At 39.7% G+C, this 27,877-nt stretch overlaps 2 protein-coding genes across 7 annotated transcripts in view; both read left to right on the top strand.

Annotated features, from left to right (window-relative positions):
* The window catches only part of dicer1 (dicer 1, ribonuclease type III), a 120,626-nt gene extending 104,320 nt beyond the window's left edge, over positions 1-16,306 (top strand). The window contains exon 15 of the mRNA XM_048974106.1: positions 16,245-16,306. Within this exon, the coding sequence (XP_048830063.1) occupies positions 16,245-16,291 (47 nt within the window). The 3' untranslated portion in view covers positions 16,292-16,306. The remainder of the gene's footprint in view (positions 1-16,244) is intronic.
* Positions 3,264-27,877, top strand: part of traf3 (TNF receptor-associated factor 3) — a 38,818-nt gene continuing 14,204 nt past the window's right edge. The window contains exons 1-13 of one of the 6 annotated variants that reach the window (XM_048974154.1): positions 3,264-3,329; positions 3,443-3,516; positions 3,719-3,760; positions 7,060-7,343; positions 8,619-8,869; positions 13,567-13,618; positions 14,246-14,350; positions 20,579-20,743; positions 21,051-21,128; positions 21,505-21,579; positions 21,842-21,934; positions 22,816-22,956; positions 23,119-23,293. In XM_048974154.1, the coding sequence (XP_048830111.1) occupies positions 7,203-7,343; positions 8,619-8,869; positions 13,567-13,618; positions 14,246-14,350; positions 20,579-20,743; positions 21,051-21,128; positions 21,505-21,579; positions 21,842-21,934; positions 22,816-22,956; positions 23,119-23,293 (1,276 nt within the window). In that variant the 5' untranslated portion in view covers positions 3,264-3,329; positions 3,443-3,516; positions 3,719-3,760; positions 7,060-7,202. The other 5 variants (XM_048974155.1, XM_048974157.1, XM_048974153.1 and 2 more) reach the window with 5 other exon arrangements.

Raw genomic sequence — 27,877 nt, 5'->3', positions numbered from 1 at the left:
GAATAAAGATGGAGTAGAGGAGGGGGCTGTGGTGTACCAGTGTTCAGGATGGGAGTGGATGATTTTACATCTCCTGTCCTGACGTTGTTGGGTCTGTGGCTCAGGAAGTTCAGTATCCATGTGCACAGTGTACTGGCTAAGCCCAGATTACTCAGTTTGTGAACCAGTTTGTGGGGGGTTACTGTATTAAATGCCAAGCTGAAGTCCACAAATACCATTCTTACATAGGTGTTTTCCTGGTCCAGGTGTGTAAGGGCTGTGTGGAAAGCTGTGATAAATGCATCTTCTGTTGACCTATTTGCTCAATATGCAAACTGGTATTGATCAAGGTCAGCAGGGATGGCAGACTTAATGTGAGAGAGGGTAAGTCTCTCAAAATATTTGGTGATGATGGGTGTTAGAGCAACTGGGCGGAAGTTTTTGAGGCAGTTCACAGTACTTTTCTTTGGTACTGGGATGATCGTGGCTGACTTAAGGCAGATGGGGACTGCAGACTGTAGTAGCAAGAGATTAAACACGGTGGTAAATATCTCTACTAGCTAATTTGTACAGGTCTTAAGGACCCTTCCGGTGACTCCATCTGGACCAGCAGCTTTTCTCACATTGACTCTGCACAGAATAGATCTAATTTTATGTTGGTGAAGCTGTATGGGCTTGTCTTTTCCAGGTAGTGTACTGCAGGTTCTAGATTCTGTCGGTCAAAATGAGAGAAGAAGTGGCTTAGAGATGTGTGTCCCTCCACGTCTGTCCCTTCAGCAAAAATTCCCCAGTCTGTGTCCACAAGGCAGTCCTGCAGGGCTGAGGTGGCTTTCTTAGTCCACGCTTTGACTGTCCTCATGGATGGTTTTTGTCTACAGCTGAGTGTTTTATATGCTGATATCAGGGACAGAGACAGATGATCTGAGAGTCCCAGATGTGGCAGAGGGCTGGCTTTGTATGCCTGTAAAATCTTGCAGTAGACTTGATGTAAAGTGTTATTTTGTTTTGTCGGGACGTTTATGTACTTGTAAAACTTGGGTAAAACATACTTAAAGTCAGCATGATTAAAGTCCCCCACCATTATGCTATCTGGTTGTGCCGACAGATGCTGGCTAACAGAGTGGTGTAGCTTCTCCATGGCTCATTAGCGCTGTCCGGGGTGTTCTGATACAGTCATATCTCTATGATTATCATTGCACAGTAATTCAAACTGTGTAAGGTTAACTGTAGTTGCAGCTCATCCATTTTGTTAAGCGATCAGGAATAAGTAAGAAAACGACTTAGGATGGCCAGTTTATAGGGGTTAGCTTTTAGCTTAGCTTGCAGCCCTCGTCTGCTTTCTATGTCATAGCTGTCTGCACCATCTCAGCAGGCAGGTGGTAAGCTCCCCGTTCATGGGGAAGTACCTGATCTCCAGAGAAATAAATTCCCATTTATTATAATCCAGAGTGCAGGGAATGTTGTCCACAACCAATAATTTCTCAGTTCTGCTGTACATTTGTATATGTGGCTGCTAATACATATACAAAAACATAGAGGAAAAACACCATAAAAACTTGCCATCAAAACTTGAAAAGCACTGGGCTACTGTGTGCGAGCATGCCACCATCTATATTTGGGTACTTGCGGTTAAAATAAAGAAGGAAACATGGCTTTTTTTTCTTTGAGTAGTGAGATCTATTATGCTAGACTGGGATACCCCAATTTCTCTCATAAGTTGATCCTCAAGGTCTAGGGCAACTCCCAAAAACAAGGTTGTGTGTTGAGGAAGCCAGCAATAAAACTGGAGGAATGAACCAGGAGAAAGGAATTAGGACAAGGTGATGATGGAAATGCCAAAAATGCAGTGATGTTTGCCATAGTCAAAAAGACAACAATGGGAAACGAAGCCTAGCTAGGACTGAGCAGAACCTAAAATCCAAGAAACCCAAAGCTCTACTGAACAAGGCTTGTGACTCAACCTTACAAATCTACAAATGTGAGTGCCAAGCTGTTTCTAAAGGCTGTAGAGCTGTGTCCAGCAACACTTCTGTAATGGGTCATATGACCTGCTGGGAATTCCAAATGACTATGACGCAACCTTGTTCATCTGTGAGTCACAAAATCCTGGAAGGATTGATTACTGCATAAACAATTATGGAAGATGAACAGGTGGATTTAATAGTATTTCACAATAATCTGATGAAGTTTTGAATTTACAATTATAGGCCTCTATTAGAACATGTTATTGATTCTGAATTATTCATGCATTATTATTATTATCATTATTATTAGTCATGCAGATGTTCTGTTGTTGGTGTCAGAAATAAACTAGAGGTATTAAAATAAACAAAGCTGCAGGCTGGGGCCCAAGTCAATGGTCAAAAGGAGAAACATTACGTGTCACAATACCAGCAATGATTCCCTCTGTGTAGTATGCAATTTTATTGAATCACACTATTCTTATATATAGCATATATTTTGTTTGTTTTGTCACTCGATACAAAAATTTAAAGATTAACTGACAGATTTCTGGGAAGTCGTGCCACTCGACACAAAGTTCCATTGCCAAACAGCTTCACAATCTTGATGCAGTTCTTATGGTTCCCTCTAGTGGACCGGTAGATGCACAATAACACGCATACAGTGGACAACACAGTGCAAACATATACCTGCCAAGATTAATACGGTAGTAACCACAACACTATTAAATTATTAAAGCTTTAATAAAAAAATGTATTTATAATTCACATTACAATTATCTTGCTGTTAAATAGAGGGAAAAAATCTACTTCCTAATTACGTCTCACAACTCTCATATTGCTTACAATTCACCTTGTACAGCTGTCCATCATTTGTCAAATTATCAACGACTCATTTACATTGTCGAAGAGAAATCAGCTATTCCATGCAATAGCATTCAAATACACGTCCTCTTTTACTTGTTTCGTGGTCGATTGGGAACACTTGTAACATGTATGCCTCCACCTACTGAGCTGGAGTGCGAATTACATAGCCGTTTAAACATAAAGGAAAGGTTTTCAAAACAAACATAGCAGCTACTAAGAAAATGTGTTGTACGTGAGTGAAATTCTTATTGTTGCTAGTATTTCAAATTGTATACATTTTGCGAAATCAATATGTACTAACTGCATACATTAAAATAAACAAAGAAACTAAACACGATTTGTCGAACAACGTACGTGAATTATCTGCGGACGTTGTTGTGTTATAGTTCTAGTTTTCACTGTCATTTTAGCAGTCTGCTATATCATACATATTTCATTAATTATGGAACTGAAATACATTATTTTATTTCCCCAGTACATAGAAGCAACTACCTGGAATACGTTACGTAAGCGTCACTGTAGGTAATTTGAAATGAGGATAGTTGTCACTACGTCGCACAACAAACGCCGTCGCCTTTCCAAATGCAGTACGGAGGCGCTGGGCGGGCTTATGACATGCTGCATTTTTTTCTTAGACGGGGATTTCCGAAGGAAGTAAGACCAAAGGGGCTTTCCATCGGTTTAGACCTGACATCAGCAGCAGAGACATGTATGTACTGTTCATTCTCAAGGCAACATGTGTTCCACTTTCTTTTATAAAATATTTCTACAGATATCTTACTTTGTTGCACCACAAAATTGTTAACGGCCTATAATTTATAATCCATGGCCTGTAAATCTAATTTTGTCGCGCTACAGTTTCTTGGATTGAGTATCTAAAGCTCTTTTTTTTTGCTTAAAAATTATTGAAGGACTGGCGGGGATATATTTCACGACGTTTATGTTTGATTCATGTAAGTACTACGCCAATGTATCTGCTCATTTTGTATTTAACAATAACAGTAATGTTACGTTTGTTATATTAAGATAAGAATAATTACAATATTGATAGTCTCGTAATCTATCCAGTTGGTGTTTAAATTTAGCTATGTTGTATGTTCGCACAGACGTTAGTTGAAGTGTAATCTGATAATACTTTTTTCAGTTTAGTTGTTTCCCGTGAACAGTTGTTCTTTTAGTAATTTCATAATGTTTCAAAACGAATTTCAGCTTTCCGTTTTCAATAGCGAGTTTACTATTAATATTTTGTAAGAAAATATATTTATACTTAGAATCGTAACGCATTGATAAAATAGTTGTGCAGGTAAAGCCAAATATTTTGATAGTTGCTGGAAATCCCTTTTGCTATTGAATTCAGTGTTGCAGAAACGATGAGCTCTAGAAGCATTTATGGAAACAACCATTAACTTTTCATCAGAACAATTGTGGATCAGATTATTTGGACTAACATTTTATTTGTAGGGTATAATGCTTTTTTTAGGCAAATGCTTTAATCTTGATTTCTGCAGCAGTCAGCAACATTATTTAAATGTATACTTTTTACTTTACAGCACAATACTATGCACATGTACTTTAAATGATAAAATCCTTACATAATAATAACTCAGATTTTCTCTCTCTCTGTCCAAGCATTTTTAGAAGGCATATGGTGTTCAGTTTCTCTGATACTTTTTTTGGCTGTTCGTCTTGGGGTATTTAATGGGAAAATTCCACATATTTGTTCTTCAAACAAACTTCAGAAATCTCCCCTTGACAGTTTTCATATTTACTGTATTGGACACCAAACTTAATTCTTACCCACTAAGTGGCAGACATGAACTGGTTGATAGTTTTGAGATGTATTTTAGTTTCAGTATTTGAGTTTTGATTTTGGTTGACAACAGCTGGGGAGGAGGCTGGAACAAAGATGATGCACAGAAGGAAAAGTCCCTTCAATACCACCACGTAGAACAGTTCAGCTCTGTGTTTATCTGGTATTTAAAGACAATGACCTCTCCTTGGGGAAAATTGGCTGATAGTTTTTTGTGTCACAATTTAGCGACTTGAAAGTAGGAAGTATTTAACAAAAGGATGATATATCCATATCCATCTATATTTTCGTGACAACAACCTTTTCTGGCAGTTGGTTTTATAAGTTGTTTCTGCCAGTATTATATATTTACTAGTTATTCAAACAAGATATTTTTGAACTCCTCCATATATTCAAAGAATAAAAATAATTATAGTTAATAATATATTAAAATTGGTCGCATAATAATTGGGGGTAAAAATGTTGTGATTGTTGTGAATGTTGTATTTTTGCAGTTTGTTAGCAAGCTAAATATGCTGGAGGCAGTGGGGTCATCTGTAGAGGGTCGTTCTAACACTAAAACATCAAAAGAATGGAAACACTTTAATCTTGCATCATCAAAGACGTCAGTATCCCGCCAAACTGATATGTAAAATAGCTTCTCTAAGGCTATGTCAGCAATACTTGTATTTGCTGTGTACCATTCTGTTACAACATTTTCGGTTCAATACATACAGTGAAATGAATAAACCCGTATTTTGACACTAGAGAAACCTATATCCTCAAGTAGATGTTCAACACAAAACATTATGTTAATTGTGGCCGTGAGTTGGCTAGAGCAAGTGCTGGAAAGCCTGAAGACCCATGTCCCATGTCACTTAAATCAGTATTTAGGGAATATTTTGGTTTCTACTATGGATTATTATTTTATTGTTATTATTATTATTAATAATAATAATGAAGAAGAAGGGAGGCAGTGTGTGGCTCAAGCCTCTGTGCCTGTTCTTGAGCAAGACCTTAACCCCCTGCTCCCTCGGTGCCACAACAGGTGGCTGCCCTTCACAGCCAGTTTGTTGTCATCAACAGAGAGCAAGTTGGGGGAGTCATAAAGAGAATTTCCCCACAGAGATCAATAAAGTATTATTATTATTATAAGACCAGGTCTGTCGCCTCTGTTGTGCTGAACTCAGATATGATGCTGGAAACATCTAAAATGCCCAATGATTTGGGACGAATGTGTGTAGTACTGAAGCAAAGCAGAAGCAGCACCTGCAAGTTAGTCTTTCTATGGCTTTTGAAGCACTTCTGCCAGGAAAGTCAGTGAAAATAAGCATCTCTTGGGTATTGTTATTGCGACACATCAACAGACACTTTGCCGTTTGTTTTCTTTATAACTGTTACGAATTGTTTGCTGTTTTAGTAACAAACAGTTTCAAGATAAATTCCTTACTGTACCAAAATTGTAAAAAACACTGAAATGTGTATGAAATCATGAATTTTGTGTACTTACATCCCTAGATTCTCTCCACTGTGTAAAGTTTAAAGAAATACCTCTGTTTTTTTTAATAGTGCATTTGCAAAAACCCTGTGTTTTGACCCACCTAATCCATTAGTTGAATGCCTGATCACACAGTTAATAATTTATCACCATAATATTTTTTGCAGCCCTTGTTGCTATATACATTTTTCTGCAAGAAACATAAATCAGCTCGGTGCTAAAAATGAAGCTAATTGGTTTGACAGATGACATGGGCAGTATATGGTATATATTCAGAAACAACTGGTATTTCCCAGTCAGTTTGAAATTTTGTCACTGTGAAACCATTGTAAGAACAATTTCAATAACATTAAGAAATTAGTGCAACACATGCAATGCCCTCCACAATTATTGGCACCCCTTTTAAAGATTTGTAAAAAGGGTTAGAAAAAATTCACCTTTTGGTGAAGCCGCTTTATGTCACACTGAAAATTCAGAAAAATCCAACCTTTCATTAACATAAATTTATTCCAAGAAAAAAAAATCATTCATCATAAATAATTATCTTTAACAAAAACACATGTGCCATGATTATTGGCACCCCTGGAAATTATAGTGAACACAATGTAACTGAAGCATGTTTCCCTTGTAAATTGTACATTTTTCAATTCAGTGGATTGAATAGGAACATTCAAGCTATAACCCATGAATTGCTGGTTAACAGGGATATGGACATGAGGTGACACAGACCTCAAATTCTCATAGTCATCCATCAACATGGGAAAGATAAGAGAACATACAAACCAAATGAGGGAGAAGTGTGTTGAGCTTCATAAGTCAGGGAATGGGTATTAAAAATAGCTACGTGCCTTTCTACTTTTTCTATGCCCGTATCTACTGTTAGTGCAATAATAAAAAGTGGACAACTGAAACTGTTACAAACCTGCCTGGAAAAGAACCCAAGTTTATTTTCCCCCCACATACAGTGAGAAGGATCATAAGAGAGGCAAACAAACATCCCCAAGGATGACTACTGGTGAATTTCAAGACCAAGTAAAATCTTGGGGTTACCACATCTCTGAAAAGACTTTCAGACACCCCTTCATGCTAAACAGATTATTTGCAAGGTATGCCAGAAGAAGCTTTTTTTCTGTCCGTTAACCACAAACGTGAGCACCTGGAGTTTGTGAAACACTACTACAACTTTGACTGGAACCAAATTAAATGGTCTGATGAAACAAGAATGGAGCTTTTTGGCAATAAACATAAGGTGGGTTTGGTGTAAAAAGAAGGATGGCTATAATTAAATGAACCTTATCCCAAATGTAAAACATGGTGGAGGTTCTGTGATGTAGTGGGGCTGTTTCTCCTCCAAAGGCCCTGGAAACCTCGTTAGGGTACATGGCATTATGGACTAGGGTACATGGCATGAAATACCAGGACATTTTAAATAAAAATTTGGCTGCTTCTGCCAGAAAACAAAAACTGGGCTGTCTTTGGATCTTCCAGCCAGACAATGATCGTAAACACATGTCCAAATCAACACAAAAATGGTTAGCTGATCGCAGAATCAAGGTTCTGCCATGTGTTAGTCTCCTGACCTGAATCCCATTGAAAACCTGTGGGCTGAGCTGAAGAGGAGAGTGCACAAGAGATGGCTTTGGACCCTGGATAATCTGGAGAAATTCTGCAAAGAGGAATGGTCTCGGATGCCCTGCTTGGTATTGTCCAACTCTATAAGATGTTATAGGAGAACACTCAATGCTGTTATACTGGCAAAGGGAGGTTGTACAAAGTATTAAATGCAAGGGGTTCCAATAATCTTGGCACATGTGTTTTTGTTAAAGATAATTATTTCTTGATGAAGGATTTGTTTTTCTTTCAATAAATGTATTTTAATAAAAGGTTGGATTCTAAATTTTTCAATGTGAGATGAAGCTGCTTCACCAAAACGTGGATTTTTCTAAGCCTTTTTACAAATCTTTAGAAGGGGTACCAATAACTGTGGAGGGCGCTGTATAAACTATTTGGGGGAACCACATCCACTGGCCTTTATACATAAGTTCTGAAGACCAGTGAACGGCTGGTGAATGACAAGGGGAAAAATTTGGGTGTGGAGCAAACATCTTTTTTGTGTGACCTATAGAAAATGTTGAAATAAATAAGCATACCACCTCATTCAGTCATAGGTCGTTTGTATGCACATTGTAGCCAGGGACGGATTATGGGTTGTGTGGGCCCCTGGGCAAAACGTTTGCGAGGGCCCCCCCCACCAGCACCAGCACCACAACCACCACAATTCAAGGGCCCTTGGCAGCCAAACGCCCTCCCTATAGGGTCAGGGGCCCTTGTAGGCAGAGGATCAAAGAATGTAGGCCCTCTAAAATAGACAAACGAAAATACATTGTTGATAAGCGTTGCAAATTGTTTTGGGCTAGGGGCCCCACGGGCCCCCTGTACCCGAAGGGCCCCTGGGCAGCGGCCCCGCTGGCCCGGTCCATAATCCGTCCCTGATTGTAGCATTTCCCTCCACTGTGTGTTTCAGGTCATGTCAGCAGGCCGGAATGTGGATGTGCCAGAGCTACAGATCCCTCCCCAACCCCGTGCTCCTTCAATTGTCCAGAGACCCTGGACTGAGCCTGGATTTCAGCCTCTGCAGGGAGGTTTCAGGGATCACTTTGTTTTCCCTCCAGAGCCAAAGTACTGCTGTGAGGCATGTCACTTAGTATTGTGTAACCCAAGACAAACCGAGTGTGGACACCGTTTTTGTGAGACCTGCATTTCCAAAGAGCTAAGGTGGGTAAAAATGTAACTGTAAAAATGATATTGTAAAAGTTGTGGAATTCTTCAAAGTAGTATTTTCATACATACTCAATGTTCCACATTGAGTTTTATGATCTTCCAGTGCTTATATGTTAAATATTCCAAAGGTTAAGCACAAGAAAATCTATGAAGTGACTTTCTGTTTTTATGATCCAAAGGTTATAAATTAGAAATAAACTTTTCATCAGATATGGAATGACTCAAAGCAGTTATTTTTACTTCAGCATTTAATTAGTCCTTTTGTATAATTATTTTAATACTTATTACCAACAGTTCCTTTTTATTACTTTATTTCTTTTATCTTCATTTTAATGTTTTTTTTACATCTTTCATGTTATGTAACATTTTAATGATTTCATTTTAATCTTTTTCGTATTAAATATGGAAACTTGAACCAATACATTAAATCCTTCTTTTAAAAAGCAACTGTAAACAGCCTATGGACAGTGCTCAAACTAGAAGGAAGAAGCATTAATTACTTTTGGTTTTATGACTTACCTGTCTAAAATCACTTTAAAACCACATTGCCGAACCAAATTTGTATCTGTTTTTTATATTGGCAGTTCAATTAAAATAACCTACATTCAGATTCAGAATGTATTAAACAACTCAAAAACATTTACTGGTACAGGCTCCAGGGCTGTAGAAAATTATGTGAAATTTCTGAACATTTACATAATTTGCATGCAGTTTTTTTTTTTCATGAACTGCACTCCGATATGTCACGCGTAGTAGAGAAATGTTTAACATTTCTTAAGCTCAAATTGGAGCAGTTTTAAATGTAAAACATGCAGAAACCCCTTTTTTAGTCTATTATTGATTGCATGCCCTAACCCCTGGCCATGCCAGCAATAACTATAATCTGTAATTTGGTGTTTCACTTGAACCTTTATTTGTCAGGCAAAGAACAAAGAAATGATTTTCAGTGTCTTCACAGACAAACTTAATGCTATTTGTTAAACATAAACAAATTTAGAAATCAATGCTTACAATTGATGCCTTTTCAGTCTTACCTTGCTTGTCCCAACTTTTTTGGAGTGTGTTGCAGGCTTGTCAAAAATATGACAAGCACCAGTGTTTGTGGTTTAACCCCTCCGCAATACTTTGTGTTCAACTGAAAAGTATCTCGTCTGCAGTTGGGACTAAAAAGACATTCTCCGAGGAACTACAATTGGGCTGCGTTCCTGCGGTGTGAACATGACCAACATTCCTAGTTCTAGAAAAAGGTTATTTTCCTGAAAAAGTTCCTGCAGTGTGAAAGTGCCTAATGGGTTGCATGCTTGTGTTTTTAGAGCAATTTTCCAAATAGCTTTTAGATAATATTTTTTGTCCCTAAACAGATCGGGGGGGCATGAACAGATCTTTTAACATAGAACTTGTGAACAACATAGCGTTAAGAAGGTTTTGAGAAACCGGGCTCAGATCAGATCCAAACTGATTTGATCCGATCCCAGAGGGAAATTTTTGTACATGTCACATCAAGTCTGTAGAGCACAAATGAACATGAATTCACCTTCTCTTTAAACAGCAATGTCATAAACTGAGGACATAGTGGAGTGAAATGTTACTACGTCTTAGATCAGGGCTTTTCAAATCTAGGCCTCAGTTCCAAATCCAGGCCTTGTTATCAGCTCCCATGCAGTTAGTTTAATAATGACTGATTCTGATTGTCCATAGAGGCTTTACATCTGGTTCACAGGTAAACGAAGGCTGCATAACCAACAGTGCATGATCCTTGAGGTCCGTTATTTGAATTGCCCTATCTTAAATGCATTATTGGGCCCATGCGACACATAAGCCTAATTTGTTTTGACTATTATTTAGATTTGTTTGGAATAAAGAACGTGTCTGTACTGAATGGTTGGAGTTAGATACTTCCATCCATCCATTTTCCAAATCGCTTATCCTACTGGGTCGCGGGGGGTCCGGGGCCTATCCCAGAAGCAATGGGCACGAGGCAGGGAACAACCCAGGATCGGGGGCCAGCCCATCACAGGGCAGAATTGGATTCTTGTAAAATGCATTTACATTTCGATTTGACCACCCTCCGTGAGATCTCATATACCAATATATGAATTTTTGGTCAGTGTCACCCAGCTGTAACACATTTATTAATGTATAGTGTAAACTTTGGTCAGAGTCCACAGCGAGCCAGTTTTCTGTGCAGACAGTAGGCCGCATTCAAGATGCAATGATGGAGCAGTGAGAATAATACACCCCAGGCACCATCCAGATATGTGGGGAAAATTAAAAACGTCGTGGGTCAGAACTGATCTAGACACTTTGATGTGCTCTCTGACAGTATAACATTACAGTAATTGTATTCCCCGGACTTTGAGGAACTCACTTCACTATATCTAAAAAAAATCCCATGAATATACCGTAAATAATTAATTTTTTTCCCTCACTTTCAGTATGACTAGGAAGCGATATTTTCTGGGAAATTACCATACAGAAGTCCCTTGTACTTCAGCTAGAAAATACTTGTATGCATCCACAATTTTATAAGCTTTAAACTGCTCGTGCTATATCAAGATGCGGTATGAACTAGCCAGTTAACTGGGTAATGAGTGTAGATCACGTATACCAGCTTCGTTGATTTTCTCTTGATGTCTGGTATTACTTGAGGTTTGTAAGTTATCTAAAAGACTAGATAAAGAAGAACACCATTAACCACAGGTGTGTCACTATTTGTAATTTTTTTCAAATGACAAATTTGGGGGGGGGGGGGGGGGTGATTGCAGATCATCTTATCCCTGGCCATATGGGCAAGACACATGCCGGGCCTGCTGGGCAGTATATTGAATTTTCACAGTATATCTATATATTTTCTGGGTCCCAGAGGTGTGAGGTGACAGTGCTAACCACTGCACCACCATGCCGCCCCTTCATTCAATATCATAAACTTAATTCATGGTAGATAAATTATTTCTTATATATTTGTTTTGGCATTACACTCATCTTTATTTTAATGTGAAGTTTGTAATTTGACATAAAAGTATAGACATTGCAAGATGCAATTTGGAACACTTTCAGAAACATTATAAAAGTACATAATAAGCAATGGTGGAAGTTTGTTTTGATCCAAGATATCTGATCACCAAAGTCTTGGCTACATGAAGATGACTAAATGGTGTAGTTGCAACATTCAGTTGGATAAATAAATAAGAAAAACCCATATCACTATTTCTGGTCTCCTCCCATTGAATATTTAGGAACTCTTATGTGTAAGCATGAACCATTCACACCTGGTCAGATCCTCCCCCGTTTTATGGCACTAATGGGGATGTATCTGGATCGCGTTTCACCGTTGCGTTGTTCTTCAAATTACCATGCAAATGCAATTTGAATACGCGGTAATGCGGCTATTTATAATGTGAATAGAAATCTTCAGGTTAGGGCGGCACTACATGCCCCCGATGCAGGTAAACCAAAGAAAGGTAACATGGTTTACTTTTTTGGCAAGTTAACCTAATTTTAAAAACTTTAATACTTCCGACAATTTACGTTTTGAAAAGAAAACAGATTACGGATTTAGTCAGCGTTTTTTCATGTTTCTACAATACGATTTCAGCGAGTTATGAACTGAAATACACTAGAAAGGTACGCGGCATCGCCGACGATTCTGTAGACTCCAAAGGGTTAAATGATGCTCTGCTGCTACCTCCTCTCTAAAATATCATTGCAAACTGCAAATAAGTGTTGGGCTCCTTTGAGTTTCCAATTCAAAGAATTTCCACACGTCTGACATCTTAATAGTTTGTAGTTTCAAACCATGTGCTTTAGGCTTGGCGTATGATGGAATGGCGCAGACTGCACAACTGACATAAATTGGGTGGACCTGGGAAATTAAATATGGGTATTGACTGAAAGAACAAGGTTGCGAACAATAGCAGCCAGAATTAGCTTTTTATTATTATTAGTGCTAGACTCACTCTTAGTGTCAGGGTGAACAGTTCTGTGTTCTGGAGGTAACTGAAAGTAATGTCCAATCAGGAGGAGAGAGTTGTGGTGGCTAAGGTCCCAGTAAAGTGTTTCGGGTATGTGCCATTAGCAGACCCTTGACACGCCAGAAAGATTATAGTTCCCAGCTGGTTTAGACATATCTGGAGAACCTCCACAAAAAGTTAGAGTCTGTGGCCTTGGAAAGGGAAATCTTTTCTGATGATGCTAGATGTTCTGACACCTTAATTCTTACCAGGAGATGATTTTTGAGGATGGATAGCTAGATGTGGATTAACATCATACTCAGAATAAAGCAGTTGCAGGTTAAGGCACTCCTGGCATTCATAGGATTCAAACCAGCACCCTTCCGATTACTGACACAGATCCCTAGCCTCAGAACCACCACTCTGTAAATATAAATATAAATATGTTTTCATGCTGTGTATAGTGCTGGTAAATAGAGAGGTCTTTTTAACAAGCATCCAATATGTATCAGGTCTGTTTTTTTTGTTTGTTTTTAGTTAATATTTTATGCCATGTTTGCATATCATTTGAATACACATCTTTCTAAAATCAAAATTAATTGAGGTAAAATGCATTTTAAGTCCATGTGTATTTTTATATAAATTCCAATAATGTTTCAGTGTAAATATCCTCGCATTAATTGAATCTTGTTTTTATCTTGATTTGCTTGTTTTGCCTGACTGATTCCCTCCCCCCACCAGTAAACCACATCCAGTTTGTCCTGCAGATATGGAACCTTTATTTGAAGACAAGGTAATGTTATAATCTCTTTTTGTATTTTTTTCTGCTCTGATTAAAAACTGTTTCTGAAATTAGGGGTCTATACGTCCATGCTCACAATAAAAAAAAAACTCATAGCTGTGCACGTTTTTTCACTGTAGTCTTGGGTTTTGGGCAGCCTTAGGCCAGATACACACTTTGGGTGGAGAAACACCAAAATATGAACGTCACATGTAAATTACCTTACGCACATTCTGTCGCTGACTTAATTACATTTTCCACTATGTGCTCTGGAGAGATTAAGTCACGCATTAAATGCAATATTACAGTTCGGAAAGCTAAGCATTTAACAAAACAAATGAAATAATAATCTATGTGTACCAACTCTGATTTGAACCATTATGGCACATGATTTGTTCTGTATTTTCGTACTTTTGTTTCATACATACACTATGTCAGGAATCCCTAAAATAAACACACCATATCAATAGGACAAAGGAGAAAACAAAAATAAGTTAAGCACAGTGGACGTGACTGCACTAATGAGGGAAGACTACACATATCTCAGTAGCCTGTAACTTTTTAAGGGCTACTTTGACTTACATGCCTGGTGGGACAATAGACCCTTTAGTCATTAAATCTGAGGTGCTTTTGTTTTAGATATTTCGGGATGTATGCTGTAACCGAGAAATTATGGCACTGAAGGTCTACTGCCGGAGTGAGAAAAATGGCTGCAAAGAGCAAATGACTCTACAACAGGTCATGGTGAGTGTTAAGCTAAGTTCACACTTCATGATTTTAGCCCTGATTTTCTCACGGACAGTTCTTGGAGATCGCTGACAAAACCCCCAGATTGGAGGCAAATATGTGTTCGGTCTGTGCTGGCAAATCAGCACTTGATCGTCTTATGTAAACTGTTCAAAGACGCAAGCCGATGGAGTCGCCAATGCATTGCAGAAGCCTGCCAGATATCCAGCAGGCTAAATATCTGGACCTGTCAACAACCCCAGATCCTGTAGGTGTGAAAAGTGTCACGGCTGGCAATGAATGTGGTGCAAGCTACAAGTGAAACCCGAGGGAGGAGTTTAAAAGGGTGTTAACAGTTCAGTTTGTTTAGAAACTGTGTATGTGATTGTGTGTGTGTGTATATATATATATGTGTGTATATATATATATATATATATATCCATCCATCCATTTTCCAAATCGCTTATCCTACTGGGTCGTGGGGGGTCCTATCCCGGAAACAATGGGCACGAGGCAGGGAACAACCCGGAATGGGGGGCCAGCCCATCGCAGGGCACATTCACACACCATTCACTCACACATGCACACCTATGGACAATTTAGCAACTCCAATTAGCCTCAGCATGTTTTTGGACTGTGGGGGGGAAACCGGAGTACCCGGAGGAAACCCCACAATGACATGGGGAGAACATGCAAACTCCACACACATGTAACCCAGGCGGAGACTCGAACCCAGGTCCCATAGGTATGAGGCAACAGTGCTAACCACTGCACCACCATGCCGCTCCTGTAATGGTGGTCTAGAACTGCCAAATTTCTATCACTACTTCTTAGCCAACAGATTGCAGTATGTATTAAATTGGATTAAATCAAGCCCAGTATACAGTCCATGGCTGGAGGAAAATGTTCTCCAATCTGTGGAGAAGTAAAAATCTCTGATCTACCCTTTATAAGTCCTAGCATTATGCGTTATAACTGTTTTAAAAGCTTTAGTATTAACACCTCCTTGACAGCCTGGTGGGAATTTAAAAAAATAACTAGGTCTGCACTTGTCCCCTGTAAACTAACACCCATTTGGAACAATCCAGATATTTGCCAGAAAAAGAAAACATTGAACTTTCCCTTATGGCGCGATAAAGGGATTATAAATTTAGAACATGTTTTTCAAAACAGAAAAGTTATCACATTCAATGAATTTGTCTCAAAATATGGAATTAGCAACAGTAAATTTCTTGAACATCAGCAAGTCCATTATTCAGGCGAGGTTCAATCCTAATCATCTTAATTTAGAAATACCTCCATGGGTACTTGAATTTTAAAATCTCTCTTTCCCTAAATTTCTATCAAAATTGTATAAGTTATTGTCAAAAATAGATGACTCAATTTCCCTCCCTACCTCAAAATGGGAGCAAGATCTATCCATTGATCCAGAGGAAAACTTCTGGAATCAAATATGTTTAAACACCTTCAAAATGACTAAAAGTACTAACTTACAACTTGTACAATACAAAACTCTTCATAGAATACACTACACAGGACAAAGGATGTTCCAAATGGGCCTTATACACTCAACCTTATGCACCCACTGCTCAGGTAACTGTGGAGAACTACATGCATGTCATATGTTCCTGCACACCGGTGCAGAAGTTCTAGCAGAGGATATGTGAAGATCTATCAATATGGTATAATTTTGATATTCCAACCTCACCCACATTGTACATTTTAGGTGATGCAAGTGAATTAGATATGGAAGAAAATAAGGCACACATAATCCTTACTGCCTTAGGCATTGCAAAGAAAACTATCTTCATGAACTGAAAAAATTATTTATGTATTACTCAGTATATAAATTTACTTTTAGATCACATAAGTATGGAGAGAATGTTTGCTCCCTTCTGAAAAAAACAATTAGGTGAATTGGATTCTCTCTGGTCCACACTGACTAATTCCATTATATAGGGGGGGTGGTCGGCTGTTGCGTCATCTTCTAGGGATGCTGGCGGGTGGCGGGGTTGGGCCCTCGAGCTATGGGCGTCTAATGGCTTCTTGGGGCTAAGGGGCTGTGGCTGCTGTCTTGTGATGTCTGGGTGTCTGCCCTGGCTGATGGTGGTGGGGGGGAGCTTGGGCGGGTGCTGCCTGGTGGTCATGGGGCGTGGGGTCTAGAGTGCTGGTGGTGGCAGGGGCTGACCCTGGGATGGGTGGTTGGCCTCTTCGGTGCGGGGTCTGGGGCTCTGGTGCCCGGGGCCTGGCCATTTCCTCGGTGAGTGCCTCCCCGCGCCGGAGTGGCCTGTGCTCCCCCTGGGGTGCCACTGGGGGATGGGGGGGGAGGGGGGTCGGTCCATGTCTGGGCGTCCAGCCTGCGCAGTGTTTGGGGTGGCGTGTCTCGGGCCTGGGCTACTCTGCCACATTTTTGTTGTCAAGTGAGTGACTGTCTGAGTGCAGACTGCCCTTCAGGGTCGCTTTTGCCCATGGCGGTGCCCGGGGTTGTTGTTGCTGGGGACCCCCCGGGTCCACTCCTTCCCGCACGGCGGTAGGGGGCTGGGGTGCCTACTGAGCCAGCTCGTTAGCTGGCTCTTTTTTGCCAGGGGATGAGTATTCTGCCCTCTGGCCTTATGAATCCCAGCCCTTCTCCCCCCTCATTTAACAACATGCCATGCACACATGTAGGATCTCAGGGTGGGCGTATGCCGTGCATGCTATGGTGGGAAGGACCATTTACATGACCTTATTCACTGTGCTGCGTGGCCTTCTGCCTCCCCCTGTCTTAATTGCACTTTAGTCATCACATACCAGTATACACACAGGGCCTTGGGGGGCAGGGGCACTACTCAGAGGCTGGTGGTCTCACTCGCCTCTGCGCTGCTGCCGCCCCTCAATTTTACTCACACCATATACATTGAGGATCTTGATGGGGGGGGGGGGGGGTGATGTGGAGGAAAGCTGTTCACAAGTAGCGCTCCTCTATGCTTCCCCCGTCAATTTTAAATTCAACGCTTCCCCCGTCAATTTCTCAACAGTCATACTCGCCCCCTACACCACATACAGTCACATACATCACCACACGCATCCAACACTCTACCTCTCACACAGACGCATGGGGGAGGAGAAGGGGAGGGTCTTCCTACACCCCTGCTCCCTGCCGGAGATGGTGGGGGGGGGGAGCACTTGGGTGGTTGCTCGGCTGGCGGTGCCCCGGGGTTGTATCCGTTCTCCCGCACGTCAGAAGGCAGTCTGGAGTGGATGGGCTTATGTCTTTTTGTCTATGTGTATGGGTGTCTGTGTTGTGGGGATGTGTGTATGGTCTATATGCATGGTTGAGAGGTGTGTTTGCAGGGTGTCTGTGTGGATGGTGGAGGCCTGGGTTCAGGTCTTGCTGCTCCATCCTGGGTGCAGTTATCTCCTGGGCATGGTTGCTGGCCCCTTTCCTTGGGGTGATGGGACGTGGGGTGGGGGTGGGGGGGGGGGGTTCGGGCCTCTCCGGCGTGTGTGGGGCTCTCTACCAGGGGGTGACCCAGGCCGTCTGGGGTCCTAGGGGCCCTGGCCTTGGCTCGTACGGGAGCGGTCACACCCTCGCGGGGTCGGCTGCCTGTTGCCTCTGGTTCTCTGGGGCTTATGCCCTTTTGGCTGCGGGAGTGGCATCTGGGACCTCCCTCCTCCCCCAGCTAGAGTGGGGGCACGACTGTCATTGGGACATGGGGCCTATCTAACCTCTGGCTTTTGTGGGGTGTGGTTGCGGCCTCCCACCCATGCTATTTAGTATATTCCATGTTGAAAACGCACGCACACAACGCACGCACACAAAGCACGCACACTAGCCCGCATCTCACCTACACAATTGAGCACGCACCCCTCCAAGCACACACAAAGATTTTGTTTGCTTGTATAGTTGGGTTACTTTCTTCACTCTGTTTTTCTTTGTGTTCCTGAATGTATCCATTTCTGCACTTCTTTCAGATGCTGTTGATCTTTCACCTTTTTTTTCTCCTTCCCTCTCCTTTACAGGTGCAGCAATTGGAGATCGTGTTTTCTACTCTACTCATATCACTCTTGACTTATGTTTCTCACTTACTCCTTTTTTTTGTTCTTTTATTTCTTTTCCCCCCCGTCCTAATCTGTCCCTTTTCTTCGGTCAGCTCAGCCACTGCAATATTTTACATGTGCTAAAAATGAAATAAATAAATAAAATAAAAAGAAATCGATCAACATGAAGGGCCCATACAGAGTTTATAGAGCCCCTCATGGTAAAGCAAACATGTTTGGCACAGCAGGGCATTCAGACCATGATTCTGCATGCTAAAGCTGCCGGACAGGACAAAGGGAAAAAAATAAATACATAAAGAAATACATACTACATTAACGAATACTTTGTGGATCTCCTCATTTACATGGACCAACTATTTAAAGAAACAAAAGCATAAGTTTTCCAGACACTGACCACCTCTTTAATATGCAGTTTTTTTTATACTACCCACAACATGTTGGTATTCATATAATTATTCAAAAAGCTGATTTTTCAAAAAACGTGACTTAGTAATTTTGGGGCAACACCTACATGACTACCCATGTGTACAAGTTCATTAATTATTTATGGAACCTTTTGAAATATTGTTGTCAGCGTTGCTTAGTAATTAAGCAAATATTAAGAGACACCCAAATGCTTAACCTTTTTCTGAAAAGATATCAAGAGCATTTTTAAAAAAATGCTTTTTTATTTGGAATTTTGAGCTTCTGGTGGCAATACTTCCTGCTATAACTAGTGCTGTAGTACTCAAAACCGGTCCTGAGAACACTTTTTTGCAGTCTTCCAATTATTTTGACAGAGGATTCAAGGTTTTATTTCAAGATCAATTAAGACCACTCATCAAAACACCTCAATATTTATCACAATGGATTAATATTCATCTGTTTGTTAACCCATAGAGAACAAAAAATGCAAAATGTGTTGCTTTTCGGACCCTATATGGATAGATATACCACACATGAATCAGTTATCTTGACAATCGAGAGAACTTATTTGATCCGGTGATCCAAGTTGCAGCATTGTGCACCAAGATATTCCAGAATAATCATGTGTGCAATGAGGCATAAATTTTAAACATTTTCCATGAAAAAGTACCCCAAATAATCCATAACGCATCAATATTATTCACATTAGACAGAAAACAAAGCACATATTCGCCTCCGCAATGATTCACGCACTACCCTTCTGGGAAAAAATACATATATTTATTTTAGAATTTGTTTATTTATAAGCCTATAAATAAACGGAAAGAAAAGGACTCAAAAATGAGCTGGAGTTCTACTAGAAATAACAACGAAACACAGCATTCTATTTATTAGGAAGACAATTATGTGACATTTTCGCAATATTCATTCACAAAAGTTTGTATGGGAAACCGGAGTACCCAGAGGAAACCCCATGACGACATGGGGAGAACATGCAAATTCCGCGCACATGTAACCCAGGCGGAGTCTCGAACCCGTGTCCCAAAGGTGTGAGGCAACAGTGATAACCACTGCACCACCATGCCGCCCCTCATAGAGACTATAATTTCAACATTTATACAATTATATTTGTAGTGCCTGCTAATTTTTATGGTAGAGATAATTTCAATAGGTGCTTATTTTCCTCATAAGGATTATATCAAGACTGTCAGCATTAACACAAATTATGACATATCTGAGTAGCCCAGAATGTCCTGAAAACAAAACCATAAAGCATATGTGGCTAATAGTACTGTGATTGGTGTAAAATGTCCTGCTTCAAATTTAAGATGCAACCAATATGGTATGTCTTATTTGAAAAAATTTTAATTTGTTCAGAATTATATTGAAGATTATATTTAATTAAAAATTATATTTAAGATAAAACGTCCATGGTTCAAATTATACTGTGACACAAATTTTAGGCCATACTGCCTAGCTCCAAAATGGTGCCTGTGCCCCACATTTTATAGTGTGTTGTGTTATGTAGACTGAAACATTTAGCCTGTTTCTGATTTTGACTTGGTCTCACCCTGCCTTGGGCTTATCTCTGTCTAGCCCTGCTTTGGTCTTGGGTTTGTTTCGGTCTCGTCCTGCCTTGGTCTTGATCTTGTCTTGGTCTCACCCTTCTTTAGTCTTGATCTTGCTTTGGTCTCGATATACTCTGGTCTTGGTAATGACTTGATCTTGGTTTAGGTGGTCTTGACTACATCATTAATAATAACAAACAAATGCTTACAAAAAATGTTTTCTCTCTTTCAGGATCATTTGAATGTATGTCCATATTTTGAGGTTCCATGTCCTTTGGGAAAATGTAAAGAGCAAATGATGCGCAAGGACATGCCTGAGCACCTGGCCAGAAAGTGTAAATACAGAGAGTCTACCTGTGAATTCTGCAAACACAAGATGGCTCTAACAGAAATAGAGGTAGCTAATTTAAACATAGGTCTATCTCAAATGTGTTAGTATCCAAGTATGTATTAATAAGAAAGATGTTCCATTAGTAAAATCTTCTAATACTCAAATATTCCAATACTGTAATATTCTATATATCCAAAGTAATTTTTTAAAATCCAAATCCCATGTTTCACTAGACAAGTTTGAATAATAAACAACAAATAAATAAACATGCAATTGCAAACTTACCCACTTCTCTTCTGTTGAGCTACAAAATGTAAATACCCTTGCTAAATCTTTTATACCTGTTACCAAATTAATACTGCCTTTTTTCTAGAAACACAAAGAAACTGTTTGTCCTGCATTTCCAGTACATTGCCCCAATAATTGTGCTTCTTCTATACTACGGAGTGAGGTATGCATTTAAATATGTCAATGTTGTTACAGTTGCCTAAATGGAAACACTGTATGATTGTGAAACCAGCAAATTACCATAGCAAATATTTTACTAAATCTATGGCAGAAATATCATTTAACCTCTCCTTTTGGTGGAAATATTGATATGAGACACCAGACTTCAGTTCTCACTGGAGTAGTATTAATAGGTACTGTCAGTTAATGATGAGTTTAATCTACTTCTTATTGTCTGTATTTGTTCCTTTTGAGACTGACAAATTATTTTATTACCACCAATCAAAACTGTATATTTAAAAAGTATTGAATTGACATGCAATTTTAGCACATAACCTTGAATTAAAAAGAAAAGTTTACTACTTTTGAATTCCCTCCAGCTCTCCAGCCACCAACATGAATGTCCAAAGGCACAGGTTTCTTGTGCCTTTAATCGCTTTGGATGCACATTTAAGGCAAGATTTTTTTCACTTTGCTGTTTTATTATTACTCTAATTATTCTTATAATTCTTATTCATATTATTATATCATCATCAACAACAACAATAATATTATCAACAACAGTAATAATAATAATGTAAAACTATATTTTAATGCTTGATTATATACATCTATCCATTTTCTGGAACCGCTTGTCCTATTCTGAGTTGTAGGCTCTTGATAATTTATTCTAATTGTATGATTAACAAAAGACTAATCACTATTTTGGGTCTTTAGGGTCTCAACCAGGAGATGAAAGACCATGATTCCAGCTTTGTATCAGAACATCTCCTACTGATGGCAACCAGAAATGCAACTCTTGAGGCAAAAGTAATCATTCCAGCCTTCTAGAAGAAACATTTCACATGTAACACAGTGTGTTTGATTAATCCAAGAATAAAATTGGAAAGTCATAAAATTGTCTGGCCACGTTGATGAAACTCTTTTGGCTCGTTGCTCATTTTAACTATTCTATATGCAATTTAAACTCAATCCTCTTTTACTGTACTGTGTGAAGTGTGCAACCTCTTACCATATTTTGTATAGAAATATGGTATACTTAACAGTACTGTTTCCTAAAATAGATAATTAATAAGATTAGGCTGTTGTGTTTTCTGCAGTAGTACCAGAGCAGGGAAGTCTGACATGACTGAAAATGTTTTTGATTGCATACGTTAAAGGTATCTCATCCAGGTGTTGAGTTTAGTGAATAAGGACCACATTAAATTCTCCATTTGCCTGGTACTTATGGACTCTGTCCTTAATGAAAGATGTAAGAATACCTATGAAACACCAAGAGCCAATGTTTCCTTTTATACCAGAAGGTTCTTTTATAGTTGTAAATGCTGAGCAGACCATGGTTCTGAATGTAGAACTATCTGTGCTGTCACCCTAACACTGAATATAAATATCAGTTGCGGCGAATGGTAGTACCATTAGTCTTAGTTCTCCCTTTTCATTACCCATATCTTGTACCTTATGTCTTATTATTGTGCTGCCATAGTTCATTCAATCGTATTGACTCTTTCTTATTCTTATTGAATTTTAACTGTTTATATATATACTTCATTTATGATGAGTTGTTCCATGTAAATAATAATATATAGAAACATGCAGGTCTGATAGTCATTATTTTTTGGAATATATTTATGTCTGGAGTTTAATCTAACATTACTTGTTTGCTTCTGTTGTCTTAATCCCCATTTGATTAGGTAGAGGACATAAAAGGAGAGCTCCAGGAACGATATAAAGTCCTACCAAGTATGAATTCACGGCTGCTGGAAATGGAATCCCTTCATGAGGACATGCGGGAGAAGATCAGACAGGTGGAGCAGAAACTGTCTGGCATGCAGGTCAGTAATTTTTTGTAAAATTTGTCCAATATTTCCCAGTCCACTGGAGTATTCCTTTTAGCAGAGCATCTTATGTCATAAATATATGGAATAAACAAAAGGAAATAATTTCATAGTTTATGGACCAGGATAGGTGACATTTATCTATTTCTGTCTATTCAGAAGGTAATGAGTTCACATTCCGAGAAGGTACTGGAGATAGAGCTGGACCTGAATTCACTGCGGTTAGTTCAGGACGAGGTGGAGACTCTGCGAAGTACTGTGGAGAACATTCGCTCGCGTGTAAATGCTTTGGAGACGGGACGAGGGGGTCCCAGCACTGGAACACAACTTTTAGGTGAGACCTCTTGTGCATCTTGTTCTTAGACTTTTAAATTATTGTGTGGATGCTATTTTCAGAAGATTCCTATGAAGAAAAAGAAGGCCCATGTAACCTGGCCAGGAATAGAGAGGAATAGGGAGCCTGGCCTGGGGGGAGCTCCTGGTGATCAGGCCTCCATCCATGGGGTCCAACCAGGCAAAGCCAGAAACAGTTACATGAGTCAGTCCTCCTATATGCCCACAACCTGCAGGGGGGGCTATGGGGGTTGGGTCATTATAGATTGGATGGCAGTTAAAGACAGGGGCCTTGTTGGACCAATCCCGGGTTACTGAAACTGGCTTCAGGAATATGGAGTATAACTTCTCTGGTGGGAAAGGAGCCTGAGCTAGTGCAGGAGGTAGAGAGGTACCATCAAAATATATTTGGAGTCACCTCAACGTACAGCACAAGCTCTGAAATCAAAATCCTGGAGAGGGGCTAGACTCTATTGCACTCTTGAGTTGCCCTCTTGAGTCCGCATTTATAAAGTAAAATTGTGCATGGTCCAGGTATAAATGTGGATGGTCCAGTGGAATTATGGCAACTCATGTCTGCTTCATTCGGCACATCATCAGACCAGCTGTATGTTTTAACACTCATGAGGAGCTGAGCTCGGGTGAGTGGGATCACATAGCGGCGGAAAATGAACGATAGAGCTGGTATTTTTTCAATTTCAATTAAGTTTAATTTTTGTAGGGCATTTTCACAACATTGCATTGTCTCAAAGCACTTTACATTAACCCTGCCCAAAGGCCCCAGTGAACAAGCCAGAGGCGACAGTTCCAAGAAAAAACTCCCTAGAAGGAAGAAACCTTGGAAGGAACCAGACTCAAAGGAGCAGCCCATCATAAGAACATAAGAAATTTACAAACAAGAGGAGACCATTCGGCCCATCAAGCTCGTTTTGGGAGAACTTAACTAATAGCTCAGTTGTTAAAATCTCATCTAGCTCTGATTTAAAGGAACCTGGGGTTTTAGCTTGTGCTACACTAGCAGGAAGACTGATCCATACTCCAACTACACGCTGTGTAAAGAAGTGCTTCCTCAAATTCATTTTAAAATGTTCTCCCACTAATTTCCGCTTATGACCAGGAGAACTAGTTTTTAAACGAATACTGAAATAGCTATTTGGCTGAACAGCATCCCGACCTGATCGAATCTTATGCACCTGGATCATGTCCATCTTAGTCTCCTTTGCTCGAGGCTAAACAGATTCAGCTCAGCTAACCTCTCCTCATAAGACATTCCTCTAAGACCAGGAATCATTCTGGTCGCCCTACGTTGCACCCTTTCCAAGGCAGCAATGTCTTTCTTAAGGTATGGTGACCAAACCTGCACACAATATTCTAGGTGGGGTCTTACCAAGGAATTATATAATTGTAGCATCACCTCCCTTGACTTAAACTCCACACACCTATACTGTAGATGTAACCCAACATCCCATTGGCCTTTTTTATTGCTTCCCCACACTGGTGAGAGTGAGACATGGAAGGATCAACATATACAGTACACCGACGTCTTTCTCATAATCAGCTACCTTTATTTCCATGGAACCCATAAAATATCTGTACTTTATATTTCTGATCCCATGGATTACCTTACCTTTATCTATGTTAAATTTCATCTGCTAGGTATCAGCCCAGTCGTTAATTAAATCCAGGTCCCATTGTAGCCTCTCTGCTGCTAGATCAGTATCTGCTACACCACCCACCTTGGTGTCGCCTGCAAACTTAACCAGTTTACTGTACATATTGGTGTCAATATCATTCATGAAAATTAGGAACAATAGTGGTCCTAAAATTAAACCCTGCTGTACCCCACTATGAACGCAGGCCCACTGTGACATTGTGCCTCTAATAACTACTTGCTGCTTCCTGTCTGTTAACCAGTTTTCGATCCAAGCTGCTATAGTTCCTAAAATCCTTGCAGCCTTGAACTTAAGCAAGAGCATTTTTTTGGGTGACAACAAAGGCCTTCTGGAAGTAGATCACATTGTTTTGTGATCAATTTCTGTTGTAGTTTCCTCAGAGAACTCTAGTAAATTAGTTAAGAACATAAGAACATGAGAACTATACAAACGAGAGGAGGCCATTCGGCCCATCAAGCTCGCTTGGGGAGAACTAAACTAATAGCTCAGAGTCGTTAAAATCTTATCTAGCTCTGATTTAAAGGAACCCAAGGATTCAGCTTGCACTACATTATCAGGAAGGCTATTCCATACTCTGACTACACGCTGTGTAAAGAAGTGCTTCCTTAAATCCAGCTTGAAATGTTCTCCCGCTAATTTCCACCTATGGCCACGAGTTTGTGTATTTAAACTAATGCTGAAGTAACTATTTGGTTGAACAGCATCCAAACCTGTTAGAATCTTATATACCTGGATCATGTCCCCCCTCAGTCTCCTTTGCTTGAGACTGAACAGATTTAGCTTAAGTAACCGTTCCTCGTATGACATTCCTCTAAGACCAGGAATCATTTTTGTGGCCCTACGCTGCACCTTTTCTAAGGCCACAATGTCCTTTTTAAGATATGGTGACCAAACCTGCACACAATATTCTAGGTGAGGTCTCACCAAGGAATTGTATAATTTTAGCATTACCTCCCTGGACTTAAACTCCACATACCTGGAGATATACCCCAACATCCTATTGGCCTTTTTTATTGCTTCCCCACACTGGCGAGAATGGGACATGGAAGCATCAACATACACACCAAGGTCTTTCTCATGATCAGCTACCTTTATTTCAGTGACACCCATGAAATACCTGTACTTTATATTTCTGCTCCCTAGATGGAGTACCTTACATTTATCAACGTTAAATTTCATCTGCCAGGTATCGGCCCAGTCACTAATTAAATCAAGATCCCGCTGTAGCTGCTGAGCCGCTATTTCAGTATCTGCTACACCACCCACCTTGGTGTCATCTGCAAATTTCACCAGTTTACTGTATATATTGGTATCCATATCATTTATGTAAATTAGGAACAATAGTGGTCCTAAAATCGAACCCTGCGGTACCCCACTATGAACGCAAGCCCACTGTGACATTGTGCCTCTTATAACCACTCGCTGTTTCCTATCTGATAACCAGTTATCAATCCAGGTCGCTACGGTACCTAAAATACCTGTCGCTTTGAGTTTAAGTAGGAGCCTCTTGTGGGGGACAACATCAAAAGCCTTTTGGAAATCTAAGTAGATGACATCATAGGCCTTCTTATCATCAACTTCCTGAGTAGCTTCCTCAAAAAACTCCAACAGATTTGTTAAACAGGATCTAAATCCATGCTGGCTATCCCGCGAAATATTATTGGAGTCCAGGTAATCTACCATTTTCTCTTTGATTATAGCCTCCATAACTTTACCAGTTATACAAGTTAGACTGATTGGCCTATAGTTAGACAAATTACTTCTATCCCCTTTTTGAAAATGGGCGTTATGAAGGTGTGCTTCCAATCAGAAGGTACCACACCTTCAGATAAGGATTCTTGAAACAGTAAAGTTAAGGGTCGGCAAATAATATCCCTCATCTCTTTTAACACTATAGGTAAGATGCCATCAGGGCCCTGTGATTTATTTATTTTGAGCTTAGCTAGGCTTTGCAAAACATCTGCTTCAGTTATATATATATTAGCTATAGACTATGCTGGATAGGTAATAACTGGTAAATTACTAAGGTCCTCAACAGTGAATACCCGTGCAAAACTATCATTGAACTCATTTACTATATCAATGTCGTTTACTATTATAATCCTGCAGATTAGTAATTTCAGGTTTTAGAGCTCTTTTAGAGTTAAAATACTGGAAGAAACTTTTAATGTCATCCTTAGCTTCCAGTGCAACCATCCTTTCGACATTTCTTTTAGCTCGTCTAATATCATTTTTTAACTCAGCCTGTAGACTTAGATATTCCTGCTTAATTCTGTCATCATCAGTTATTTTCCATTGCTGGAACAAAGCCCTTTTCCTCCTTATTTTATACTTTATTTCCCTAGTAAACCACCTAGGTTGCAATTTCCTAGATTTATTCTTGCTGGAAACAGGTATGAAGTCCTCTTGCACTTGCAATAATGTGCTTTTAAAAAATCCCCAGGCCTCTTCAACAGTTTTGTTATTTAACTCCAACCAGTTCACAGTTTCTAGTTTTAGTCTCATACACTTAAAGTCAGCCTTCCTAACATTATATATTTTTGATTTGGACTTAGCTCTTCGAACACTAAACTTAACCTCAAATTTGACCATGTTATGATCGCTACTGTCAAGTGGTTCTAAAACGTCTAATTTACCAATCCTGTCCTGGTTATTAGAGATAACAAGATCAAGAATGGTATCTCCCCTGGTAGGGGTGTTAACAAACTGAGTAAAAAAACAATCCTGTACTAATTCCACCATCTCCAGTTCATTTTCTGAAGAGCCAGTGACAATGTCCCACTGCATTCCTGGTAGATTAAAATCACCCATAACTACCACATCATTTTTATTGCTCATAGTCCTAATATCGCTGTATAACAATCTGCTTTCCTCAGCAGCTATATTAGGTGTTCTGTAACAAACACAGACAA

This window comes from Brienomyrus brachyistius, chromosome 14 (assembly GCF_023856365.1).
Source record: "Brienomyrus brachyistius isolate T26 chromosome 14, BBRACH_0.4, whole genome shotgun sequence".
NCBI lineage: Eukaryota > Metazoa > Chordata > Actinopteri > Osteoglossiformes > Mormyridae > Brienomyrus > Brienomyrus brachyistius.
The sequence above is the reverse complement of the archived record's forward strand: the minus strand, read 5'-3'. Positions and strand labels throughout refer to the sequence as shown.